The sequence below is a fragment of the Oryctolagus cuniculus genome, chromosome 12, assembly GCF_964237555.1.
Source record: "Oryctolagus cuniculus chromosome 12, mOryCun1.1, whole genome shotgun sequence".
Taxonomy (NCBI): Eukaryota; Metazoa; Chordata; class Mammalia; order Lagomorpha; family Leporidae; genus Oryctolagus; species Oryctolagus cuniculus.
This window is the reverse complement of record NC_091443.1, coordinates 75,129,336-75,155,598: the sequence shown is the minus strand read 5'-3', so window position 1 is coordinate 75,155,598 and position 26,263 is coordinate 75,129,336. Positions and strand designations below refer to the sequence as shown.

Here is a 26,263-nt window from a genome sequence, read left to right as displayed (position 1 = left end):
TGTAAATAGGACATTGGGCAAATATGATACCTTTTCACATATTACACACAGTAAACAAATAAATGAATTTTAAGATCTGTTCAACAATTATTTTTGGTGGAAAGGAGCAAGGGAGGGAGAGTAGTGTGGAATGTATCACTATGTTCCTAAATCTGTATATATGAAATACATGAAATTTGTATACCTTAAATAAAATTTTAAAAAAGGAAAGGAGCAAAACACTTCAAACAAAGGGTTACATTACATTTTTGATGATATGTTGTCAGTTTTGTATAACATGGCTTATTTTGATATCGTCATTGTTCTTGCTGTTTGAGAATAATATCATGGCTTCTCATGTCAAATCTGGTATCATCTTGGACAGTAGTAACGTCCAGGGGTATTCATGCTTTCTTCCTTCTGGTGGTTTTCTATCACATAATTTTAAATATGCTAAGCAGATGTGTCTTTTGAAAACCAACAAATATGTGAGATCGTTCTTGTCTTTGTTCACAAATCTGTGAATAATTTATGCATTTCTGATATATATATCAATTATTTAAGTGAGCAAAAGCCAATACCATTTTTGATCTCTAATGGAAGTGGAATATTTGGAAACCAACCAAACATGCTTATCAACACCACATTGAAACTGTTTTAGGTACCCAATATTTTTGGTTGAGGCACACTGGTTCCATTCTTTGTTTTTCCATTGTTGAACTTTGTCAAGTAGTTCTCCTGTATCATAGTTTATTCCAATAATGACATATTTATTATCTAACCATTTTACAATGAGAATTTTGTCACTAGTTTTGAGTCTGTAATCACACAAACCTCTTGCTTGCTTTTTTCACCAGAATTACAGAGAGGGAGGGGGGAGGGGAAGGGAAGGGGAGGAAGAAGGAGATGGAGAGGGAGAGGAGTTTTTCCATCCACTGGTTCACTCCTCAGGTGGCTGATTCGAAGGTGCAGGGGCCCAAGGACTTGGGCCATCTTCTACTGCTTTCCCAGGCCACAGCAGAGATCTGGGTCGGAAGTGGAGCAGCCGGGATGTGAACTAGCGCTGATATGGGATGCCGGCACTGCAGGTGGCAGCTTTAGCAGCTATGCCACAGTGCTGGCCCTTAAATTATTCTTAATTCTGTTGTATAGCATTCTATTTACCATAGCATTCCTTCACATTTCAAATTTTTGGTTCCTAAAGACTTACAGATTCATGTACTCATTCACAAAACATCTCATGAGCATCTAACTCTGCTAAGCACTGGGCCTAGTTTGGGGGTGATGCCAGTGTATAAACATCAAATCATATCCTCAGGGGGGGTCCCACTATAGTTGGAGAGACAGATCTGTGAGGGGATTACAATAATAGAATGCAAGTGTGCATAGAGATAAAAACCAAATGTTTTGAAAGCTCTAAGCAGGACACCCTACCCTAACTTGTTGGCCAAAAAGCCTTTTCAGAGCTCACAAAATTTAAACTGAGTTTTAAAAACTAGATTTTTTATTTTCAAAATTCTGCCTTGTTTTAGAAAACTATCAGTTACTTTTAAACAAAATTTAAAGAGTAGATAAAAAGAGAAGAAAGGAAAATCTCAAATTAACTAGTCGGGATGCAGCTAAGAACAATATGTACCATAGTGATCTGCTTTATTTACTCAATTCTCCCATGTACATTATTTTTTTTTCACATTAGGAATGCATCATTTTTCTTTAAAGATTTATTTATTTATTTATTTGAAAGAGAGAAAGAAGGATCTTCCATCTACTGGTTCACTCCTCAGGTGGCTGCAACAACCAGGGATTGGCCAGGCTGAAGCCAGGAGCCTGAAGCTCCATCTGGGTCTCCCACGTGAGTGTGGGGGCCCAAGCACTTGGGCCATCTTCTACTGCTTTCCCAGGTACATTAGCAGGGAGCTGGATCGGAAGTGGAGCAGCCAGGACTAAACTGGTGCTCACATGGGATGCCAGCATTGCAGATGGAGGCTTTACCCATTGTGTCACAATGCCAGCCCCAAGAATGCATCTTACCCTTGATGGTGCTTTAGACTTGATGAAATAGGACACTCACTTATGTAATGGGTAATTATTTAGCATCTATTATAGACCACTTTGGTGAGCCTTGAGCATCTGTTCTGAACAGAACAGACATAGCCCCTGCCTTCAGGGTTTTTCTAATGAAGTAAAAGTATAGAGTTATGTAAGAAAATATAACAGGGGGCCTTAATTTAGCTGGAGAGGTCAGGGAAGGTTTTTCTAAGGAATAGATATTCAAGCTTGAGAGGTAAGGGTAAGCAGGAGTTAGTGAGAAAACTAGTGAACTAGGGGTTTCAAGCCAAGGAAAAGTCTTGAGACCCAGGGTAGTGTGGATGTTTAAGCAGCTAATGGAAAACTCCAGCAGATGGCCCTTGGTGGGGTGGAGAGCAAGGAATGTTATGAGATAAGTATGATTTTCCAATAGCTTCTGAAAACACGTGTTGAATAATGCAGAACTCTAGGGACATATATGAATGCTTCATCACAAATTATTAAGGGATTTTAAGCCAGGGTGAGAAATTATAGGATTTTTTCATTTCAAAAAGATCACTTGACTGACTGCTGATCTGAGAATGGGGGAAGGAAAGGTCCATGAAGAGCTGTTCTCAGCATCACAGTGATTGACAACCAGGTGGTGGCCATGGAGATGGAGAAAGGAGCACCGAATGTGACTATTTATTTCAGGTTGGACCTAGTGATGGGCTTGGTATGGGGGTGAAGGAGAGGGTAATACTAAGGGTGAGTATTCAGTTAGAGCAACTAATTAGCTGGGTAGAGCTCCTTGTCTAGTACTGTGATTGGAGTGCTACAGGAAGGACAAAACTCACATTTACAAGGAGATGGGACAAGAGTTCTGATTTAGACTTGTGAAATTGAAAATGCCATCCTGAGATATCTAATTAACAATCTTAGGCACTTAATGTGAGTCTGGGGTTCTGGATGTGGTAGAGTGAGCTACTGATGCCATCTCACTAGTCCAGGTGATCAATTTCTGTTCACAATTGATCATAATGATAGGACTAAGAGCCAAAGGGAGCACATAAACAAGACTAGTGTCTGCAAATACTAGCTGATAGAATAAAAAAGAGAGAGAATGATCCAACATGGGAAGCGAGATACACAGCAGACCCATAGAATGGCAGATGTCCTAAACAGCACTCTGGCCTCAGAATCAGCCCTTAAGGCACGCAGATCTGGCTGAAAAGCCCATGAGGGTATTACAGGCATGGAAAGCCAAAACACTCTGGCAAAAAAAAAAACAAAAAAAAAAAAAAAAAACACAACTACTAAAAAAGATCTCTGCGAGTGAGATCCCAGTGGAAAGAACAGGTCATCAAAGAAGGAGGTACCTTTCTCTGAAGGGAGGAGAGAACTTCCACTTTGACTATGACCTTGTCTAAATATGATCAGAATCAGTGAACTCAAAAGGCTTCCATAGCCTTGGCAACTCATGACAAGAGCCTAGGGTGATTACTGATGCCATAAACAAGAGTGTCAGTTTGTTAAGTCAACAACAGGAGTCACTGTGCACTTACTCCTCATGTAGGATCTCTGTCCTTAATGTGCTGTACATTGTGATTTAATGCTATAACTAGCACTCAAACAGTATTTTTCACTTTGTGTTACTATGTGGGTGCAAATTGTTAAAATCTTTACTTAATATATGCTAAATTGATCTTCTGTATATAAAGAGAATTCAAAATGAATCTTGATGTAAATGGAAGGGGGGAGGGAGAGGGAAAGGGGAGGGTTGCGGGTGGGAGGGAAGTTATGGGGGGAAATCCATTGTAATCCATAAGCTGTACTTTGGAAATTTATAATCATTAAATAAAAGTTAAAAAAAAGAAATTTGGAAAATACTGATATTTAAAGTCATGAGAGTAGGTGGGATATATTATAAAAACAAAAATAGCAAAAGCACTTTCTTTGTTAAAACTTCATTCTTTTTTTAAAGATTTATTTATTTGTTTGAAAGGCAGAGTTACAGAGAGGGAGGGAGGGAGGGAGAGAAAGAGAGAGAGAGAGGTCTTCCATCTGCTGGTTCACTCCCCAGTTGGCCTCAACAGCTGGAGCTGTGCTGATCTGAAGCCAGGAGCTAGAAGCTTCTTCCAGATCTCCCTTGCAGGTGCAGGGGCCCAAGGACTTGGGACAGCTTCTACTGCTTTCCCAGGCCATTGCAGAGAGCTGGATCAGAAGTGGAACAACCAGGATTTGAACTGGCGCCCATATGAGATGCTGGCACTGCAGGTGGAGGCTTTACCCACTTAGGCTACAGTGCTGGCCCCTATTCATTTGTTTTTATTTGAGGAGTAGAGAAAGAAAGAAAAAACAGAGATCTCACATCTACTGGTTCCCTCCCCAAATGCCTGCAGTGGCAAGGACTGAGCCAGGCTGAAGCCAGGAGCCAGGATTCAATATAGGTGTCCTATATGAAAGGCAGGGACCCAATTATTTGAGTCATTACATGCTGCCTCCCAGGGTGCACATTTGCAGGAGGCTAAAATTGGTAGTAGAGCCATGACTCAAACCCAGGCACTCCAGTATGGAATATGGTTATCCTAACTACTAGGCCAGATGTCTGCCCCAATAGTGCTTCCTATCATCATATTAATGAGAATAGGCAGTGGCTCTGAACTTCCTTCTGTGTGCTAAGCACTGCTCTGAGTATTTTACATGTATTAGTTGATTTGATCTTGATGACTGTGTGGTAGATACTATTGTTACCTGTATTGTAGATGAGGAAGCAGAGGAGCTACAGAGCTAGTAAGAAGCAAAACCTGGGGACTCTGGACCTAAAGCCCAAGTGTTGTTGTTTTTTTGTTTTGTTTTTTGTTTTTTGTTTTTTGATTTATTTGAAAGGCAGAGTTGAGAAAGAGAGAGAAAGATCTCCCATTCATTGGTTCACTCCCCAAATGGTCACAATGGCTGGGGCTGGTCCAGGCCCATGCCAGGAGCTTCATCTGGTCTCCCATGTGGGTGGCAAGCACTTGCACCATCTTCTGCTGCTTTCCCAGGCACATAAGCAGGGAGCTGGATAGAAGTGGAGCAGCCGGGACTTGAACTACTGTCCATATGGGATGCTGGCACTGCAGGCAGCAGCTTAATCTGCTGAGCCACAGTGCCAGCCCTAAAGCCTAAATTCTTTTTATTAGACAGTGAGAGAGAGACAGAAAAAGGTCTTCCTTCCATTGGTTCACCCCCACCCCCAAATGGCTGCTACAGCCAGCGCACTGTGCCGATCCAAAGCCAGGAGCCAGGTGCTTCCTCCTGGTCTCCCATGCGGGTGCAGGGCCCAAGCACTTGGGCCATCCTCCACTGCACTCCCAGACCACAGCAGAGAGTTGGACTGGAAGAAGAGTAACCAGGACAGAATCTGGAGCCCCAACCGGGACTAGAACCCAGGGTGCCAGCACCGCAGGTGGAGGATTAGCCAAGTGAGCCGCAGCGCCGGCCACTCATCACTAAATTGTTTATCAGGGTGATAGTCTATGGGTGAGGAAGACATCTATATACTGAGATCTGTACATATTTAATAGCACTCCTTTTTATACTTTTTTTCTAAACTGGGAGCAAGTATTGAAAGTGCTAGGAAAGTGTGAGTTGTTTTACATAATTGAGCCACTTTGGTCACAATCAAGAGAAAGTGATTCATTGGGGTTATATTTGCCTTATTCTTCCTTATATATCCTAAGCATTTTGAAGTCACAGTTCTTCCTGGGTTTGAATCCTGCTTCTGTAATTTGTTAGCTGAGGAGCCTTGGGCAAGTTATTTAACCTCTTTCAGACTTTTTATTGAATGAGGGACTTCTTTAGTAATTTTACAATTATAACACATGTTTTAAGACTTCTGTAGAAAGGACTGCATTCAAATCAAAGTCTTTTGATGAAGATAGTCAATGTTTCCTTTCTTTGTTGGTGATTATGTTTGACTCTTGATTATTTTATTTATGCAGAATTTTGTAATTTGTCCTCCAATGCCACCAGCTAATTGTAGATGGAAATAGTGAGTTTTCTTAATGTGCATGTTAACGCTGTTCTTTTAAAATGAGACCTAGTTCCAAAATTAGTCTTCACAGGAATATTGAAGACCTACAGTGTCTAAAAATATTCACTCCAAACTTCTGCCATCTCACATAGACTTGTAGAGAAATGAAATTATTCAAGTTTTACTTCTTATGGTGATAAACTTATCCATTAATTTGCAAGTTCTTGTTTTCTTCATAAATTTAGAATAATTTCAAGGCCTGCTGAAAACTGACTTAAACTTCATTTACTTTGAAGCCACACACATTTCATATTACGGACTGTGAAGGTAACTTGAAGAGTTATTAAGAAATTAAAAATCTAAGTCAACCATGTTTTGTTCATTTAGGGAAGCTTATGAAATAAACGGGAATCAGCAATGATTGTTTACAGCCCTTGTCTCTTCCTTTGAGGAACAGTGTGTTTTTTTTTTCTTCATACTATTTTTTCCTTCATACTATTTTTTTTTTTTTTGACAGGCAGAGTGGACAGTGAGAGAGAGAGAGAGAGAGAAAGGTCTTCCTTTGCCATTGGTTCACCCTCCAATGGTCGCCACGGCCGGCGTGCTGCGGCCAGCGCACCGCGCTGATCCGATGGCAGGAGCCAGGTGCTTTTCCTGGTCTCCCATGGGGTGCAGGGCCCAAGCACCTGGGCCATCCTCCACTGCACTCACTGGCCACAGCAGAGAGCTGGCCTGGAAGAGGGGCAACCAGGACAGAATCCGGCACCCCAACCAGGACTAGAACCCGGTGTGCCGGCGCCGCTAGGCGGAAGATTAGCCTAGTGAGCCGCGGCGCCGGCCTATTTCTTAAACACTTCTGCTTAGTGTAGGGTTAACTTGATGATCATTAAGTGAACTGAAAATAGATCTTTGTAAAAATTAAGAGTGGGAATGGGAGAGGGAGTAAGAAGATGGATTGGAGTGTGGGCGGGTGGGACGGTAGGGTAGAATCTGTATATATGAAATACATGAAACTTGTATAACTTAAATAAAATTAACAGGCTGATTCTTGCTATTACCCTCTCACCTCACGTTTGACAGATCCACATTCTGCGGTCAAAGTCAGTTGGAATGCGGTAGGGTGGATGCCAGACTGGTTGGGGTAGCTTTGATACATTGTCTTAGATGAGACATTTATAAATTTGACCTAGTGACATAGGCCAGTTTAATAGCTGCTTCCATTATGACCCCAAGAGGAGACAGCTGGTGGAAGGGAGGCAGAAACATTTCTTTGCTTCTGAGCAAGGAATTTGTGGTAGGGTTGGTGGTGGGGACTGAATCTTTGGGTAGTTTCCACTCTAAACACATGGATTATGAAGGGATGGAGATGAGGGGTTGTGTAGGGAGGAGATAAAAGGCTGTTTTTATCCATCTCTGCTCCCTGTTTGCCTGTTCTGTCACACCAACACGTCCCACCCAACTCAACTGTCAAATGCTTTCTGCATCTTTCTCTATTTCTGGAAATTACAGACACTTTCAAGAGATCTTGGGTTTGACAAAACCAGTAATTCTTTAGTCTACCCTCTTGGAGCATGTCTGAGGTCAAGAACATTCAAACAAAGTTTGTTGAGAAATGATTAGGGCACACCCTGTGTTAAGTGCTGAAGAGACAAAGATGAAAAAGATAGAGCCCTCCACCGAGGAACCTCACAGTCTCTGGATATGGGCACCCAAAGACATCATTTAGCAGGGGTAGGGAACCTATTTTTTGCCGAGGGCTATTTGGATATTTAAAATATCATTTGTGAGCCATACACAATTATCAACTTAAAAGTTAGCCTGCTACTACTGCTATTTATTGAAATTTGAGTTCCCGCCTGTGATTGCCTTGGCAGAGCCAGACCAAATGATTTTGTGTGTCGTACATGATCGGTGGGCTGCACATTCCCTGCCCCTGGCTTAGAGAGTTGAAGACTAGCAGGAGATTGTATGAGACAGTGGAGATATTGAGAATGGAGTTCATGTGTTTAGTTGAAGTCAGGAAAGGCTTCTTAGAGGAGGTGGCATTTACACAAACATACAAATAGGATTCTGCTAGCTGAAAAGGGAAGTGATTGTGTTCTAGAGGGAGGACATAGCTAAAGCAAAGACATAAAAGTGTAAAGCGTCATAAAATAGTTTGTGTAGGGAATAGCAGATCCATAGTTTGACATGACTGGAGACATCACTGGTGAGCAAAAATGGGGAGGAGGTTGGAAAATTCAAGTGTTAAAACTGTTCTATTTCTGAACCTAAGTATTGGGTGCTTGGGAGTTCATTGTGTCATTCTTTCATTTAACAAATATTTGTTATGTATACATGGGTACACACATATACTTCTGTATTTGCTTATACTTCTGTGTATGTCATATTTCATAGCAAATTTTAATAAATGAAATACTCAATTACTAGAAGTGATAATTTTCTAGATTTCCAAGTTTCTTTAATAACTTTTATTTCCTTGATCTGAGAAGCCATTATAGGGGTTGGCGTTATAGTGTGGCAGGTTAAGCCACTGCCTGTAGCACTGGCATCCCATATGGGTACCAGTTCAAATCGCGGCTGCTTCACTTTATTTTCTTTCCTACTTTCCTTTTTTTTTTTTAAAAAAAAAAAAAAGAAGATTATTTATTTGATAGGCAGAGTTACAGATAGAGAGATGGAGAGATAGAGACAGAGATCTTCCATCTACTGCTTCACTCCCCTGGATGGCCATCAAAGCTAGGACTAAGCCAGACTGAAGCCAGGTGCCAGGAGCTTCTTCTAGGTCTCCCACGTGGGTGCAGAGGGCCAAGCACTTGGGCCATTTTCTACTGCTTTCCCAGGCAATGAGTAGGGAGCTGGATTGAAAGTGGAACATTCAGGACTCGAACTGGTGCCCAAATGGGTGGCTGTGATGTATGCAAAGGCTTAACCTACTACGCCACAGCACCGTCCTGGCTTGCTCGCCTATGCTCCCCCCCACCTCTAGCTCTGCCTTTTAAATAAATAAATAAATTTTTAAAATTTATTATGTATCTTCAGAGTAGAAGTTTCTGAATTTTTTACAACTAAAATTATGCCATAAGAATTATGTGAATTGCTTAATAGCCACATGGATTATAGATATTATAGTCAGGTTTCAGAGGAGGGGATGATGATCATTCAGGATTTCTCATTTTAGTTCATATCAGAGGAACACCTAGTTTTTGTAAGATGTTTGTTTAAATTATCACACGAAGCATTCATTTTTTGCAAGCATTCACAATAGGATATCAAAAATGAACCAAGGCAGATTCCAAATCACTAGGCTGCTTGTGTTCTAAAAGGATTGCTAAGAAAGCTGTATACTTGTGCTGTATGAAAAGGGAATAATGTGCTAGTATGTGGAAATTTGGGGGAGAAGAGAGTTTTGTGCGTTGGATTCTTTAAGTTTCGAGACTGGTCGGTTTCCTCTGTCAGTGAGGTGAGATCAGTCTTGTTCCTGAAATGTCTGAGGCAACACGAACAGCTGCTTTACGTGTCCACGCCTCAGCGTTCCTTGACTGGTAAAATGCAAGTTAGCAAAACTTGCAGTGAGTCATCTGCATTCATCAAGAACGTCTGCAGGGTTGTCATCGCGGTGGGACAGAAAAAGACTTCGAATCCCTCCATATGCACGCAGCATGGGTGTAACCCCTGAGAAGGTTGGAGGGCTGTGCTGGGCTGCCCAGTACTGTTTGGTACCCTGCTGTGGTGTGTACCAGTGCAAGCTGATCCCCTGAACCTGCCTTTCCAGTGCCCTTCCCTTGACTGTCAGAATTACCTCATCTCGCCAGGCGGGCCTCAGTGATGTGTATTGTGGAAGGACAGATGGCTTTTATTTTCCTTGCAAACTATTATGCAACTTAAATTTGTGCTAGCATTATTTTCTCAGATTGCAACTATTATAAAATATAACTCAGCTCCATTTTGTCCTTTCATTTCAAATCAAATAGTTCATTTCAGTTGTCACAGATCTTTGGTATGGATTTTCACTTTATCTATTTTAAGCTTTTTTCTCACTTCTTCCTTCTGTGGTGTGTGTGTTTGTGTGTGTGTGTGTATGTGTTGCCTTTAATCACACAACCTCAAATCCCAAACCCTTATGTTTCCTTCTCTTACCAGTTCCTACATCACTTTTTACTCTTTCTTTGCTTATTACCTCAGGAATCTTTCTTCTCCAAGTCTCTGACTCATGTCCCATGTCAACCATGTTTTGTGGCCCTAAACTGCAGTATGGCTCCAGGGAAACTCCTGAGCCCAGCCTGTGGAATTTGCTTTGCTACCATTTATCCTGGTTTTCTTATCTCTTTCCCTCCCCTCCCCTCCCCTCCCCTCCCCTTCCCTTCCCTTCCCTCAGACTTAAACAAAATCAACATGTGCTACACACCAAATATGGGGAAGGAACTTGGCTAATCTTAGAAGGATTAAGAGATTGCTTTCAAAGAGAGTAGATAGTCTAATGTGAGGTAGATAAATCTATAAGTAACTAAAATAAGATCTGAAATTTCTTAAATGATATGTTTGAGAACTTTCACCAGATAGAGTATTGTGAGTGAAAAAGAAGGAATTAAGGGTGAGGTGTTGTGGTGCAGGGATTAAGCCACTGCCTATGACCCAGCAACCCATAATGGGCACCCGTTTGAGTTCTGGCTGCTCTACTTCCAATCTAGCTAACTACTAATGTGCCTAGGAAAGAAGCTGAGGATGGCCCAAGTGTTTGGGCCTCTGTACCCATGGGAAGACCCAGGTGGAGTTCTTGGCTCCTGGCATCTGCCTGGCCCACTCCTCACTCTTGCAGCCATATGAGGAATGAACCACCAGGTAGAAGATCTCCCTCTTTGCCTCTCCCTCTCTCTCTCTCTTTCTAATTCTACCTTTCAAATAAATAAACAAACTTTTTTTTTTTTTAAGAAGAAATGGGCAACATTACAAGAAAGTCTGATTCTTTAGCAGTGGTTGTGACAGAGCTGAGGTGCGGGATGGGATGGGGCTCCTTCTGTTGCCTTCTGAGGCTGTCTAGTCTTACTCGCTTAGGCCATGTTTATCTTTTCCTAACCGCTCTGTTGCTGAAGGCCTACAGCAAATGGAGGGGCAAGTGTCTACTCCTCTTTCTGGTTTCTACCTGATCCTCATTGTAGTGTCCCATGTGGTCAATGGGCCTTGTCTTCGGAAGTAGGAGGTAGGATAGAAGGGGCATATGGGGCTGAGATTTCTGTGTTAGAGCAGCCAAGGTATATACTCTCAGATTGACCCAATTCTGGGAGAGTTGTTTCTGCAGAGTCACAGATCCCATTTGTTAAGGTGGAAAAGAACTACACAAAGGCAATGGTAATAATAGGCTGGTTCCTGACCTGTTTCTCCTTAGTTGCTTTCCCAAGAGATAGAGCTAAGAAAAGGGGAAGTTGGTTATCAGGGTGGTTTATGGTGTTTAAATAGCATGCCACAGAAACTCTGAGGGCCTTAGCCTCAGCCTCTCTCTGCTTACCAGTAAGTGTTGCTAACACCTACCTTTCTTGAAATTTGGCCTTTGGTTAAGTACCTGCTCATTGTAAAATACTTGTGGAAGTCTGAGCTGGCACTTGCTATGATCACAAAAACACTTCTTGCTGTATTTAAAGTCCTATGTTTAGGCACAGGTTGGTGATACTTCTACAGACTCACTTGGACACATTTTGCTTTTTTGAATTTTCATCAGTCAAGGTAGTAGGTCATTTCATAGCTCTGAATATTTGCAATTATCTGTTTTTCCTGGAAGCAGTGAATACTTCCAGAGAAACTTACAAAAATATTGATTTTGTAAAGTGAGCTTCAGAGTAAGAGCAGTTGGTACATAAAAATGTGTCTTGAATGAGTAATATTTTAGTAATGTCTATAGATATTTCTCAGTTTATAGACTGTGTTCCTTGGGGGGGAGGCATAAAATAAATTTCCATAACATATTTGAGGTATGACATTAGAAATAATTTCTTAGAGAAAACAACATTCAGTAGTAATCTCACTTTGTACTGATATATATTAGTTTATGCTTTTCACAAAGTTTCTATAACTTGAAATAGACTAGATGACTATTATTGTCATCCCAATTTTACAGTTGTCTGGAATCAAGACTAAGACCAGATTAGAAGCCTCAGGTTCAAATCCTCAGTCTAGTTCAGTACTCTCGGCTGCTGACTGTTCAGATGACGGAGAAAAATGAGACAGTTGAGTGAGTTTTCTGCCATACTACTGATGCTCAATTTAAGGAGCTGACTTTTATTCTGAACTTCTTTCAACAAATACTTACCAAGTGTCAGCTGTGTGTCAGGGATTGTACAGGGCTGAACAACACAGACATGGGGTTTATGTTCTAGTGATGAAAGAGATAATAAATAAGTAAATAACAACAGAACAGTAAGTACTTTCAGAAGCAGTAAGAGCTGTGAAGAAAATAAAATAGAAAACAGTGGTGGTGACTGTGGCTAGAAAAGAAAGCTTGTCTGAAGAGATCTATATTTGAGCTAAAATCTAAATATTGTCAAAGAGGCAGGCATCAGAAGACCCGGGAGAAGTACACTGCGGGCAAAGGGGAAAGCACGGGCAAAGCTCTGGAGATAGGAAGGAGCCTGTGTTCCTAGAGAACTGAAACGAGGCCTATGGGAATGTGACTCCAGCTTCGAGATAGGAAGGGGAGGAAAGGACAGATCCTGAAGGTCCTTGTAGACTCTGGGAAGGGATTTGGGCATCACTCCAGTGATAAAGTATCCTTTATTTTATACAACGATGGTGATAGAAGATTATAGATTGCTTTTTAAATATCTTGCCTCTGGGGAATATGAGGCCTTTAACCTCCCTCAACTTATCTGACAGTTCTGTTAACAATTACTGGTTTTGTAATCTTTGCAAAACTAAAAGTTGATAACCCAATGGCAGTCCCTGAACATTTTTTGTTTAATTCTGTCAGCTGTGACATGTGGTAGTTTGGAAACCACTGCACTGTGTATCACAGCAGCCTCCTAACAGTACAATTTTCAAATCTTTGTGAGTGAAGACGTTAACATCCAGAACAGCAACGTGCTGAAATTTTTTTTTCTTTTTTTTTTTTTTGACAGGCAGAGTGGAGAGTGAGAGAGAGAAAGACAGAGAGGAAGGTCTTCCTTTTGCCGTTGGTTCACCCTCCAATGGCCGCCGCGGCCGGCGTGCTGCGGCCGGCGCACCGCGCTGATCCGATGGCAGGAGCCAGGAGCCAGGAGCCAGGTGCTTTTCCTGGTCTCCCATGGGGTGCAGGGCCCAAGCAGTTGGGCCATCCTCCACTGTACTCCCTGGCCATAGCAGAGAGCTGGCCTGGAAGAGGGGCAACCGGGACAGAATCCGGCGCCCCAACCGGGATTAGAACCCGGTGTGCCGGCGCCGTTAGGTGGAGGATTAGCCTAGTGAGCCTCGGCGCCGGCCCTGAAATGTTTTTCTTATAGGAGACATTTAGAATTCTGTTGAATCTCAGATCTTCCTCTACCTTCCTTCATCTGCTGTCTTTTTGCTCTCTTCCTCCCATCTTTGTCAGTTATTAGATCATATACATTTCTCTTTTTAAAGATTTATTTATTTATTTGAAAGTCAGAGTTACAGGAGAGAGAGGGAGAAACAGATATTCCATCCTCTGGTTCACTTCCCAGATGGCTGCAATGGCCGCAGCTGAACCAAACTGAAGCCAGGAACCAAGAACTTCCTCCAGGTCTCCCCATGTAGGTAGCAGGTTCCAAGTGCTTGGGCCACCTTCTGCTGCTTTTTCCAGGCCATTAGCAGGGAGCTGGATTGAAAGTAGAACAGCCAGGGGGCCAGCGCTGTGGCTCACTTGGCTAATCCTTTGCCTGTGGCGCTGGCATCCCATATGGGTGCTGGGTTCTACTCCCGGCTGCTCCTTTTCCAGTCCAGCTCTCTGCTGTGGCCTGGGAGGGCAGTGGAGGATGGCCCAAGTGTGTGGGTGCCTGTACGTGTGTGGGAGACCAGGAGGAAGCACCTGGCTCCTGGCTTCGGATTGGTGTAGCTCCGGCCGTGGCGGCCATTTTGGGGGATGAACCAACGACGAAAGGAAGACCTTTCTCTCTGTCTCTCTCTCTCTCTCACTGTCTAACTCTACCTGTCAAAAAAAAAAAAAAAAAGAAAAAAAGAAAAAAAAAAGTAGAATGGCCAGAACACAAACTGATCCCATTGTAGGCAGCAGCTTTACCCAGTATACCACAACACCGGCCCCTTAAATTTCTCTTTTACTTGCTTTACAAGCTCCCAGAATTTTTTTATGCCCAGTATTTACAATATCTGTCATATCACAGTTTGTTAGGAAGTAGCCTCCTGTGTAATATACTTAAATCTAAACATTCCTTATGCTCAAAGCTCCAAGTACATTAGCAACCTGGTCATTACTGAAAGTGACATCTAGAGGGGGAATTTATTTGAAATGAAGATGCAAGTAGGGTCCAGAGACTAGGCTCACTATGGCCCGTGTCAGCTGTGATTAAGACTTCCATTTGGCAAAAGATTCTAGCATGACCATGCAATCATCTGGTTTAAGTCCAGAGAGTATCTGGTTGAGGCTAAAGGTTTGCCACTTAGGAATCTCTGATACTTACCAGGCCCCTACCATAGTCTTGAGACTATGAAATCCAAGCATATTGCTGAGCAAACATGCCAACTTTACCATTTGCCACTCATCTTTATAAACTGGTGAGGTAGAGGCAAACCTTTGGCTCAGCAGTCAAGATGCTGTTTGCAGTACCTGTGTCCCATGTTGGAATGCCTGGTTTGAGTCCTGGCTCTACTTCCAATCCAGCTTCCAGCTAATACTCAACCTTGGTCACAGCAGTAATGGTAAATTTTTGAATCCCTGCCAGCCACCTGGGATTAGTTCCACAGGATCCTAACTTTGGCCTGGCCAAGCCCTGGCTGTTGCAGTCATTTGGGGGAGTGAATCAGCAGATGAAAGATGTCTCTCTCTCTTTCAAATATGGTGAAAATAAATAAGTTTAAGTTGTTTTTTTTTTTTTTTTTTTAAAGAATTAGAATTAACTATAGGTGCCAGTATTGTAGCATAGTGGGTTAGGCTGCTGCCTGCAATACCAGCATCCCATATGGGCACCAGTTCAAGTCCTGGCTGCTCCACTTTTGAGCCAGCTCTCTGCTAATGGCCTGGGAAAAGCAGAGGAGGATGGCCCAGGTACATGGGCCTCTGCCACCCAGGTGGGAGACCTGAATAAAGCTCTTAGCTCCTGGCTTCCTCTGGCCCAGCCCCTGCCATTGAGGCCATATGGGGAGTGAACCAGTGGATGGAAGCTATCTCTCTCGTTCTTGTTCTCTCTCTCTCTCTCTGTATGCCTCCTTCTCTCTAATTCTGACTTTCAGATAAGTAAATAAATCTTGAAAAATAATTAACTGTATTGTGAATTTTAAAAATAAGATAAAATGCTAAACAATATTTTTCAAATTTATTAGCAACAGAACTTTCTTCAAAGAAAATTCCAGATACCCAGTATATAACATAGCTGTGGGTCTAAGCCACAAGTCAACTCTTCTCTCTACCATAGTGGCTGCTGAGGGATATCTGAGAAATTAGCAAGGTTTTCAGGGCATCGGGTAAAAACCACAATAAAAAAATTCAAATTGTAAACCCTGCCATAAAAGATGGCTGTGCTGCAGAAACTAGCAGAGCCATCAAAGAAGAGCTTCAAACATAGATTTCATATATATATTTTAACCTAAAAGTATGCTTTTAGTGGCATTTCCTATTTAAAGCAGACTCAAGTTTTAACTGTAGCTATTTTTTCATAACTCAGGTTTTATATAATTTGGGATGATGGTGTTCCTGGGGCTAGAGTACTTTTTTCCTGCTAATTTAAAAAGTAGCTTTCATGTTGTCCAATTTTTTTTTTAAGTTAAAGTCATGATATATATCTTTGCAAAGTAGTTGACATATATATATATATTTTTGTCTTCTAGTTTGCCAGGGTTTGGATCCCTGATCCAGAGGAAGTTTGGAAGTCAGCAGAGCTGCTGAAAGATTACAAACCAGGAGACAAAGCCCTCCTGCTTCACCTCGAGGAAGGAAAGGTAAAAATTCCACCTTGATTTGCTGTCATTTGCTAAAAATAAAAATAATTCAAAAGTGTAAGTTACTGGGCTGACTTACCCCCAATTGGAAGGTAAATTTTGAACTCATCTAATATTTTTATTTATAAAAACAGCAAGCTTAAATTTTTGTCCTAATAGAGTTATCAGTGACACAGATTAATGAGAATAGCAGTACTCTAAAAATCTATTAGTTGGCCTATGAATTTCCTATGATTATCAGACATAGATACACTTCTAATCCTTCTAAAAAGATGTGCCTGTTTAATTGTATTTCTTTTGGACTAGCTGTAAAATCATTTTGGATTAGCCAAGAAGACATCATGTAAGGTGCTGGTCTAGTCAGGATCAGATCTTTGTGGCTATGGGTAGGAAACACTGTGCTAGTGACCAGAAAAGCTTGACCCTAACTGTGTCCCTGTCCCAACACTTTGTCTTCACTCACTGTATAAGTGGGTCTTTCTGGGTTCTTCTCGTTTCAGTGTCTGCACTGCCTGTGTCAGGGCATGTCACACTCTTTCCACTGAAACCTTTGTGACAATGATTTCCTTTAAAGAACATACAGTGTGTCCTGGAAAACTAGATATAAATACATGCAAAGCTAAGAAATAAAGAAGAGTTCAACACCATGATTCTGAATTTGTTAAGTGATTAGCTTCCAAATGAGTAACACTATCTTTATTTTTTTTTAAGATTTATTTATTTATTTGAAAAGCAGAGTTACAGAGGCAGTGACAGAGGGAAAGAGGTCTTCCACCTGCTAGTTCACTTCTCAAGTGGCCGCAATAGCTGGAGCTGGGCTGATCCAAAGTCAGGAACCAGGAGCTTCTTCCTGGTCTCCCAAGTGGGTGCAGGGACCTTAGGACTTGGGCGGTCTTTCACTGCTTTCCCAGGCTATAGCAGAAAGTTGGATCAGAAGTGGAGCAGCTGGAACTCAAACCAGCACCCAAAATGGGATGCTGGCTCTTCAGGCAGCGGCTTTACCCATTACACCACAGTGCCAGTCCCATAAATAACACTGTTTTAACTGTTAACATATGTTGAGTGCAACATACCAGGCAAAGTTCTAAGTGATTTATATGTTACAACTCATTTAATTCTCACAGCAACACTTTCAGGTGGGGATGTTATTCCCATTTTACAGATGAGGAAAGTGAGGCTCAATGAGTTTGAGTGACTTAATCAGGGTTATACAGGTATTAAAGACTGAAGCTATTATTTGAAGCCAGAAATTTGTCTTTATGGTCTGTACGCATAACCACTCCACTATACTACAGTAATAAGTTCTTTAGGATCCCAGCTGGGGAAAATACTATGGACTACTTGCTCTGTCAGGGAAGGCTTCAAGGAAGAGGGTGGCTTTTGGTCGGATCTTAAAATCAAGAAGGAATTTGGACTGACAAAGACAAAGGGGTAGACCCTGCAAGGATTGGGATATGTCATGGAGATACTGAATATATAACAATATGACTGGATTAGAGATGTAGAGACGTTTGTTCCAATTCAACAGATACACTTAAAGGTACTTGCACTGTACCAGGCTAAACGATGGCAAAAGGTATGATCTTATGATCTTTGACATCAATGTCAGGTAAGACATACAGATGGTACAGGATGTAATAAAAATGTAAATTAGAAATAAAGGTGGAGCAGAGGGATGAGTTGTCAGGGGCTGGTGAAGGTGAGACGTCCAGGAGGTACTGTCTGAAGAATGAGCAGAGGTGATGCAATTCAGACCTAGAAAAGCACATTCCAAGGCCAGGAGTGCACAGTCCTGTGTGCTTGGGTAACTACACATGTTCAGTGTGCTGTTGGCAGCCCAGCACCTGGGGAGTGGTGGTTTTAAAAAGTGGAATGTTGTCAGGTTTGTGTTTTAGAGAGGACTCCTTGGTGATAACCTGGAGAGCAAAGCTCAGAGGAGACAATTAGAAATAAGGCAGGGAAGAATTGGGCCAGATCAGGAGGGCCTTGGATGCCAAACTCAGAAATTAATTTACTCGCATTTTTTGTCATCTCCTGTGTTTATGTACAGTGTTAGGCCCTGTGGGCTATATTTTCTCATGTTAATTTTCTTTCTTTTTTAAAAAATTTTTCCCCAGAAACCTTTTATTTAAAGAATACAAACTTCATGCATTTCATAAATACAGCTTTAGGAATATAGTGATTCTTCCCACCCACACACCTACCCCTCTTCCTCCTCTCTCTCCTATTCCCATTCTTATTTTTTACTAAAATCTGTTTCAATTACCTTTTACACATATGATTAACTCTGTACTAATTTTCTCAGCAACCTTATGTGTTAGTAGGGGATAATTACCACTATTTTCCAGTTTGGAAGCCAGGGCTCAGAGACACTGAGTCATTTTGCCTGAGATCACCCAAACAGAAAGTAGTTTTTAGAGTTCAAAGTAGGATTTGAATGTAGGATTTTTAAAAACAATTTTGTGTTATTTTATTTTATTTATATTTTATTTGAGAGACAGAACTCCCATCTGCTAGTATACTCCTAACATGCCCCAGTGGTTGGAGATGAAGCTGGGAGCCAGGAGCCAGGAGCTCACTTGGGGTTTTCCTTGTGGGTGGCAGAAACCCAGTTACTTGAAGCATTACCACTTCTTCCCAGGATGTGCATTAGCAAGAGGCTGGAGTCAGGAATGGGTGCCAGATAGTGAACCCAGGTACCCCAATATTGCCTATGGGCATCTTAACCACTAGATTAAATGCCCATACCCTGAACATAGAATTTTTGACCCTAAAGCAAGTGCTTACTCTGTCTGACCACAGATTTTTCTGGATAGTTTAAAAAGTGAGTGGATATACATATGACAGCCACGCTAACTTTTTAGCTCTTTTTTTTTAAGAGATTTATTTATTTATTTGAAAGAGAGAGAGCAAGTGAGAGAGAGAGAGAGGGAGGAAGGGAAGAAGAGAGAGAGACAGAGAGAGAGAGAGAAAATCTTCTATTTGCTGATTCACTCCCTAAAAGGCCACAATGGCCGGAGCTAGACTGATCTTAAATCAGGGGCCAGGAGCTTCTTCCAAGTCTCCCATATGGGTGTAGAGGCCCTAGGACTTGGGCCATCTTCTACTGCTTTCCCAGGCACATTAGCAGGGAGCTGGATCGGAAGTGGAACAGCCGGGACTTGAACTGGCACCCGTATGGGATGCTGACACTGCAGGCAGTGGCTTTACCTGCTATGCCACAGTGCCAGCCCCGAGCTCTTTATTTTAAAATTGTTTTTCGTTTACTGTAGATTTGTGAAGGTAATGATATTCCCATCTCTGTGCTTCCCCTAATTCTAGCACCTTATTTAATGGTATAAAATAATCAAAATTAGGTCATTAATATTGGTGTAAGAATATTACTGGACTGTAGACTTTATTTGCATTTCATTTGTTTTTCTACTGCCTTGTTTTGTTTCCATCCCAGGTCATTGCAGTTTAATTGTAGTGTCTGTTTAGTGTCCTCCAATTTGTGATAGTCGTCAGTCTTTCTTTGTCTTTTATAACCTTGTCTCTTTTGAAGAGATGTTTCGGAGAATTTCTCTTCATGATGTTTTCTCATAATTAAAGATACTGCACTTTAGGAGAGAGCTCCCTAGATGATGTGACCCTCTCAATGTGTCACATCAAAGAATCTTTTTTTTTTTGACAGGCAGAGTGGACAGTGAGAGAGAGAGAGACAGAGAGAAAGGTCTTCCTTTTGCCGTTGGTTCACCCTCCAATGGCCGCCGTGGCTGGTGTGATGCGGCTGGCGCATCGTGCTGATCCGAAGGCAGGAGCCAGGTGCTTCTCCTGGTCTCCCATGGGGTGCAGGGCCCAAGCACTTGGGCCATCCTCCACTGTTCTCCCGGGCCACAGCAGAGAGCTGGCCTGGAAGAGGGGCAACCGGGACAGAATCCGGCGCCCCAACCGGGACTAGAACCTGGTGTGCCGGCGCTGCAAGGCGGAGGATTAGCCGCGGTGCTGGCCTACATCAAAGAATCTTTGATATCAGTATGTTTTGTTACTGTATGCCATGCCATCTACTGTAAGGTTACTATTTTTTCCTTTGTAATGAATGAATATCCCTGTTTTAGGGAGATGCCTTGAAGCCAAATGATATATCTTATTTTGCCTTGAGCTTTGCCCACTAAGTGTTCATTACTAGGTCTTGCCTCCAGTAGGTAGTACTATGATATTCAAAGGGTGAATCTCTAATTCCTTCTTCCTTCTCCATTTATTAATTGGAATTTATCTTTATGTCTTTCTCCCCCTCCCCATTGGATTCAGTTAGTATGTCATTATGGGGTCACAGACATTTATTTTATTCTTAATAACTCATTTTTTCACTCAGATTGTTCCAGCCTTGGCTATTGAGAACCCTCTTAGATTGGTTCCTTTGCCTTTTTGACATACTTTTATCTTTTTTTTTTTTTTTTAGCACTTCCTTACTTTCAGTTATCATATGACACTTTAGGCTTATCTTATATTTTTCCTTCCCTAACCCTGCCATCTTATTAGAAGGTGCTGTTTAGCAACCAAGATTTGGGTACTAGATATGCTCATTGCTATTGTTCTTACTATTGGGCTGGCACTGCCTATACGCTCTCTCAGCCTACAGAGCTATGAAATACAGATACACATGAGTATACAGATGCTAATATGAATGCATATGTAATTGTGTGTGTGTGTGTATTTTAACTACTAGTTCATAGTGACTCTTTTTTCTCCACACCAACAGCACATGGTTCATTTTACTATTATCCCTTTCTTAATTGTAACTTCACTCTTTGGCTTTTGTTATCTACAGTCTACTTGCTTATTTGTTACACTTGAGAAATTATTTCAGAATTACTAATCATACTCCTATAAAAATATATTTACCAACCAGAGTCTAGGTGTCTGTGTTTAATTGTATTCATCTTTTTTTTTTTGAAAAATCCAGAAATATATTATGTGCATTTAATAAAAGCAAATCTAGGAACAGGAAGCAAGTAAAAAGGATAGACATAATAAAATCTGTCAACTGTCCAAGGATTCTTCCCTTTTAGGAACTTTATTCTCTCAGAGTCCTAGATTAAATAGAGATATATTGCTTTGTATTAGAAGAGTGCATTTATTTAATGTGCTGTGATTTAGTGTGCTATCCCCATTCCCTGCCTAATTCCAAGAAGGAAATTTTCTTATGGAGGGTGTAGATGACACCCTCCCCACCATATTAGTGTCTTTAGTATCTGAACTCCAACTTCTTCCCTCACTTGCTACAGAAGAACCCCCTACTCTAATGAGGACCAAACAGAGAAGTATAGGTTGCTATTCTGCTATTCTGGAGTGATCCTGCTAACACCCCATGATGAAGTACATTACCAATTAATCCATGAAGATTCTGGACATTTCTAAAGATTCCACATTCCCTCAGGCTCATTGTCTTTCATGTCTAATGCTATATGAACATTACAGATGATAAGCATTAGAAATGAGCAAAAAAGGAGAATATACTGAGGAATATAAAAAAAAATACAAAAGCACTCAGCTGGGGGATGGCAAGGGAACAGACAACTGTGTGCTGATGGGGCCAGCACAAGGAGCAGTCCGCTCTGGGGATGGTTGTTACACTCTGATGCACAGGCAGAGGGACACACTGAGCCGCACATCATCAGTCTCTGTCTCCAGAGTAATTTGTTCTGCACTACCTGATTGCAATACATAATTAACCTCTGCAGATCTTCAATATAAATAAACTGGCTTAAAAAAAATAATAACTTGTCCCTCCTTACAATTGAATAGCATTATTTTTCCTTTTCATTGGTTCTGTATGGAAAAATAAACCAGTTTTTCCTCTTCTGCTCCCATACTACAGTCCGTACAGATGACTTCTGTGACCTCAGAAAATATGAGGGTTTCTCCCCAGCAGCAAGCAGGCAGTTAGTTCTGCAGCAAGCCCCAGTGGGCGTCCTCTAATTCCATTCAGTTCTGACACTGTCTACCTGGAGATGGCTTCACGTCTCCCAGCTCGCACACTCAGTCCATGAGGCTGGCCCCTACTCCCACTTTAGTGCCCATTGCAAGTCCCAGGTAGTTTTATCTGTGATTCTGACTGACCAGCTCTAAATGGGGATTCATATTATTTGCTTGAGTGACTCACAGAACTCAGGGAAACATTTGACACTTACTGCTTTTTTTTTTTTTTTTAAAGATTTTATTTATTTGAGAGGCACAGTTACAGCAGAGAGAGGGGGAGACAGAAAGAAAGGTCTTCCATCTGCTGGTTCACTCCTCAACAGCCAGAGCTGAGCTGATTCGGAGCCAAGAGCCCAGAGCTTATTCCAGGTCTCCACGTAGGTGAAGGGGCCCAAGCAATTGGGCCATCTTTTGCTTTCCCAGGCCATAGCAGAGAGCCTGGATTGGAAGAGGAGCAGCCAAGAATTGAACCAACACCCATATGGGATGCCAGCTCCGCAGGCAGAGGCTTAGCCTATTATGCCATAGCACCCAGCCCGAGATGTACTGCTTTATTATAGAGTCTATTACAAAGTATACAGATGAAGAAATGCATAGGGCAAGACACAGGAGAAGGAGCTCAGATCTTCCATGTCCTTTCTAGGCACACCACCCTCTAGGAACCTCTACTTGTTCAGCTATCTGGAAGCTCCCCAAACCTTATCTTTTTTTTTTTTTTTTTATGGAGACGTCACTTCATAGGTGTAATTGTTAATAGACTGGATGGAGAAACACAGCAAGGTCTCTTGGACTCAGCATTTGTCTTAGTGTCTCTGTGCAGCATTCCTCCCTTTAGGTATGGGGTACTGGGACTCCTCTGGAATACGGAGAGTGTCTTGACTTGCCTTGGGGAAGAAATTCTAGTTTGTATGACCTGGCTTGGGGAGTGAGTTATGAGCCAGGAACTGGGGATGAAAATAAAAACTACTCTCATAACATCATACTTGTCTTTTGTTATTTGCCCTTAATACATAGCTAACCGACTGTTTCCATGGTTGGCTCTGTTTTAAAGCAGTATGCCCAGGACTTGAAAGTGCATGGGACTTCTTAACTAAAGTGAAGCCTCAAAAGGCTAAGCACCTCATTAAAATTTAATGAAAACTATGCACTGTTTTTCCCAAAAAGTACACATCCGTGCACATTGAACATACATGGTGTTGGACATAATTTCAGCCTGTCTTCAGTCTGTCAGGGTTCAGGAGATCCCAGGTACTTAACACATTGTCTCATTGAATTTTTACCACAGCTTTTTGAGCTATTTCTGTTTTATATATATATATATATATATATAAAAATTATATATATATAAATTATATATATAAAACATATGTAACACATATATATGTATATAACACATATAACACACATATATGTATATAACATATATAAGTCATCTGTACGGACTATAGTATGGGAGCAGAAGAGGAAAAACTGGTTTATTTTTCCATACAGAACCAATGAAAAGGAAAAATAATGCTATTTAATTGTAAGGAGGGACAAGTTTTTTTTTTTTTAAAGCCAGTTTGTTTATATTGAAGATCTGCAGAGGTATATATATATATATATATATATTTAAAGATTTCGTTTATTTGAAAGGCAGAGTTACAGAGAGAGACAGGGAGAGATAGAGAGAAAGGTTTTTCCCTTATGCTAGTTCAATCCTCAAATGGCCACAACAGCCTGAGCTGGGCCAATCCAAAGCCAGGATCCAGGAGCTTCTTCTGTGTCTCCCATGCAGGTGCAGGGACCCATGCACTTGGGGGCCGTCTTCTACTGCTTTCCCAGGCCATTAGCAGAGAGCTGGATCAGAAGAGGGGCAGCTGGGACACGAACCAGTGCCCATATGGAACACAGGCACTGCAGGCAGAGGCTTAGCCTGCTACGGCAGTGTCAGCCCCTATACTTATTTTTACACATGAGGGATTTAGGTTTAATATCACACCCAAAGCCCCATAAAGTAGGTACCAATGTCAAGAATTGTACCTAAGTCTTTTTTTTTTTTTTTTTTTTTGACAGGCAGAGTGGATAGTGAAAGAGAGAGACAGAGAGAAAGGTCTTCCTTTTGCCGTTGGTTCACCCTCCAATGGCCGCCATGGCCAGCGTGCTGCGGCCGGTGCACCGCGCTGATCCGATGGCAGGAGCCAGGTGCTTCTCCTGGTCTCCCATGGGGTGCAGGGCCCAAACACCTGGGCCATCCTCCACTGCCTTCCCGGGCCACAGCAGAGAGCTGGCCTGGAAGAGGGGCAACCAGTAAAGAATCCGGCGCCCCGACCGGGACTAGAACCCTGTGTGCTGGCGCCGCTAGGTGGAGGATTAGCCTATTGAGCTGCGGCGCTGGCCCCTAAGTCAATTTGACCATAAAACCAAGCTTTTTTTTTTTTTTTTTTTTTTTTTTTTTAATTTATTTGAAAGAGTTACAGATAGAAGGAGAGACAGGGTTGGGGGAGAGATTGAGAGATCAAGAGATTGAAGTCTTTCATCCACTGGTTCACTCTCCAAATGGCAGCAATGGCAAGGGCTGGGCCAGGCCAAAACCAGGAGCCCAGATCTTCATCTGTGTCTCCCTCATGGGTGCAGGGGCCCAAGCATTTGGGCCATCCTCTGCTGCTTTCCCAGGTGCATTAACGGAGAGGTGGATTGGAAGTGAAACAGCTGGGACTGAAACCAAGGCCCATATGGGAAGCCAGTGTCACAGGTGGTGGCTTTATCTGCTACACCACAGTGCCAACCCCAGAACCAAGCTCTTGACCACTGTTTTATATTGCTTGTCACTTATCTTAGGTAAAGAAAGAAAGGAAAGCTCATTTAAAGATTGAAAACTTTTAGTCCAATTAGTAGGTAGAAAAGACCTAGTCTATGACTTCTCAAACTCTGTTAGCAAGCATTGTTAATACAAGTTGATGTGTCTCATGGAAAACTCTCTTTAATGTTTGCCATTTCCTTTAGTTTCTGTAATAGTAGAAGATGCCAGGAAAAGAATGTATTTAATCAGGAAGAGGAAATCAGCCTACTGAATGGACCTATTTCACATTCACTGTCATGATTTATCCAGAATTACATCTTGTGCATTTCCAGGATTTGGAATATCACCTAGATCCAAAGACCAAGGAGCTGCCTCACTTACGAAACCCTGACATACTTGTGGGTGAAAATGACCTCACGGCTCTCAGCTATCTTCATGAGCCTGCTGTGCTCCACAATCTCCGAGTCCGCTTTATTGATTCTAAGCTTATTTATACATACTGTGGTAAGTATGCCTTGCTGTTTGAGTGCACTCTAAGCTCTCCAGTGGACTCAGCCATGGGAATGTGGTACACGGGGCAAGCAGGTCCTCCAGAGTAATTTAAAAGATAGGCCAAGTTGCAGTTTAAGCTGAGTAAAGGTTGGAACTTATATAATTTTACTCAAAATAAGAAGAACTGGACCTGTCTTATAGATTCCCTCCCCCTCCATGGAAGTTGTACATCATACTCAGTGTCAGATTCACTAGTCATTTGCATCTCTTAAAATGCCTACTACCCAGTCAGCCTCCAAGGACTTATCTGTGGGGCAGGTACAAGAAGACTAGTGTTATCTTTTTCTCACATGCATAGACCGGCAGGACTGACTTCACTTTTGGGGACTCTCTTGCTTTCTCCTGCTGGCCTGTAGTCCTGCTTGTTGCACAGTTAGCTGCCAGCCACTCAGCCGGGGATGCCTCTATTCCACTGACAAACGAAGCATAAGCCCTCTGTGTACGTGTATATTCTGTTCCCCTTTCTTTCTTTTTTCTCTCTTTCTCTGTTTTAGTCTTGTTCTTTATTTTCTCCCCTGATCTCTTGTCTTCCTTCACTAATCACTGTCTCCTCTAAAGCTCAGATGTAGATTTCCATTCGTTTCCATCTAAGTACAATTGCTTTGTGTATCCAACTCGGTGCTTATTGTTTATTCATTACTCTTCTGTTTAGACAGGAGTAGCCACTTTGTTTTCTGAAAAGAATTTATATCCTTTATGTTCTTGATATTGTGTTGTCTTCTCCTCATTTTTTTTTCTCAATTTTCATCTTTTTCAGTTGATTTTTTTCTTGCACATGTTGCTTTCACAGTGATGCTTTCTCTGGCTGCATTATATAAATTAGAAATTCCTCCTCCTCCTCCTTATTATCTGTCTTCCTTGCCTGCTTT

At 41.9% G+C, this 26,263-nt stretch overlaps 1 protein-coding gene across 4 annotated transcripts in view; it reads left to right on the top strand.

Annotated features, from left to right (window-relative positions):
• The window catches only part of MYO5A (myosin VA), a 216,193-nt gene that overhangs the window by 47,658 nt on the left and 142,272 nt on the right, over positions 1-26,263 (top strand). For all 4 annotated transcript variants that reach the window (XM_008268986.4, XM_008268991.4, XM_051822368.2 and 1 more), the window contains exons 2-3: positions 15,989-16,099; positions 25,175-25,346. In XM_008268986.4, coding sequence (XP_008267208.3) covers positions 15,989-16,099; positions 25,175-25,346 — 283 coding nt within the window. The remainder of the gene's footprint in view (positions 1-15,988; positions 16,100-25,174; positions 25,347-26,263) is intronic.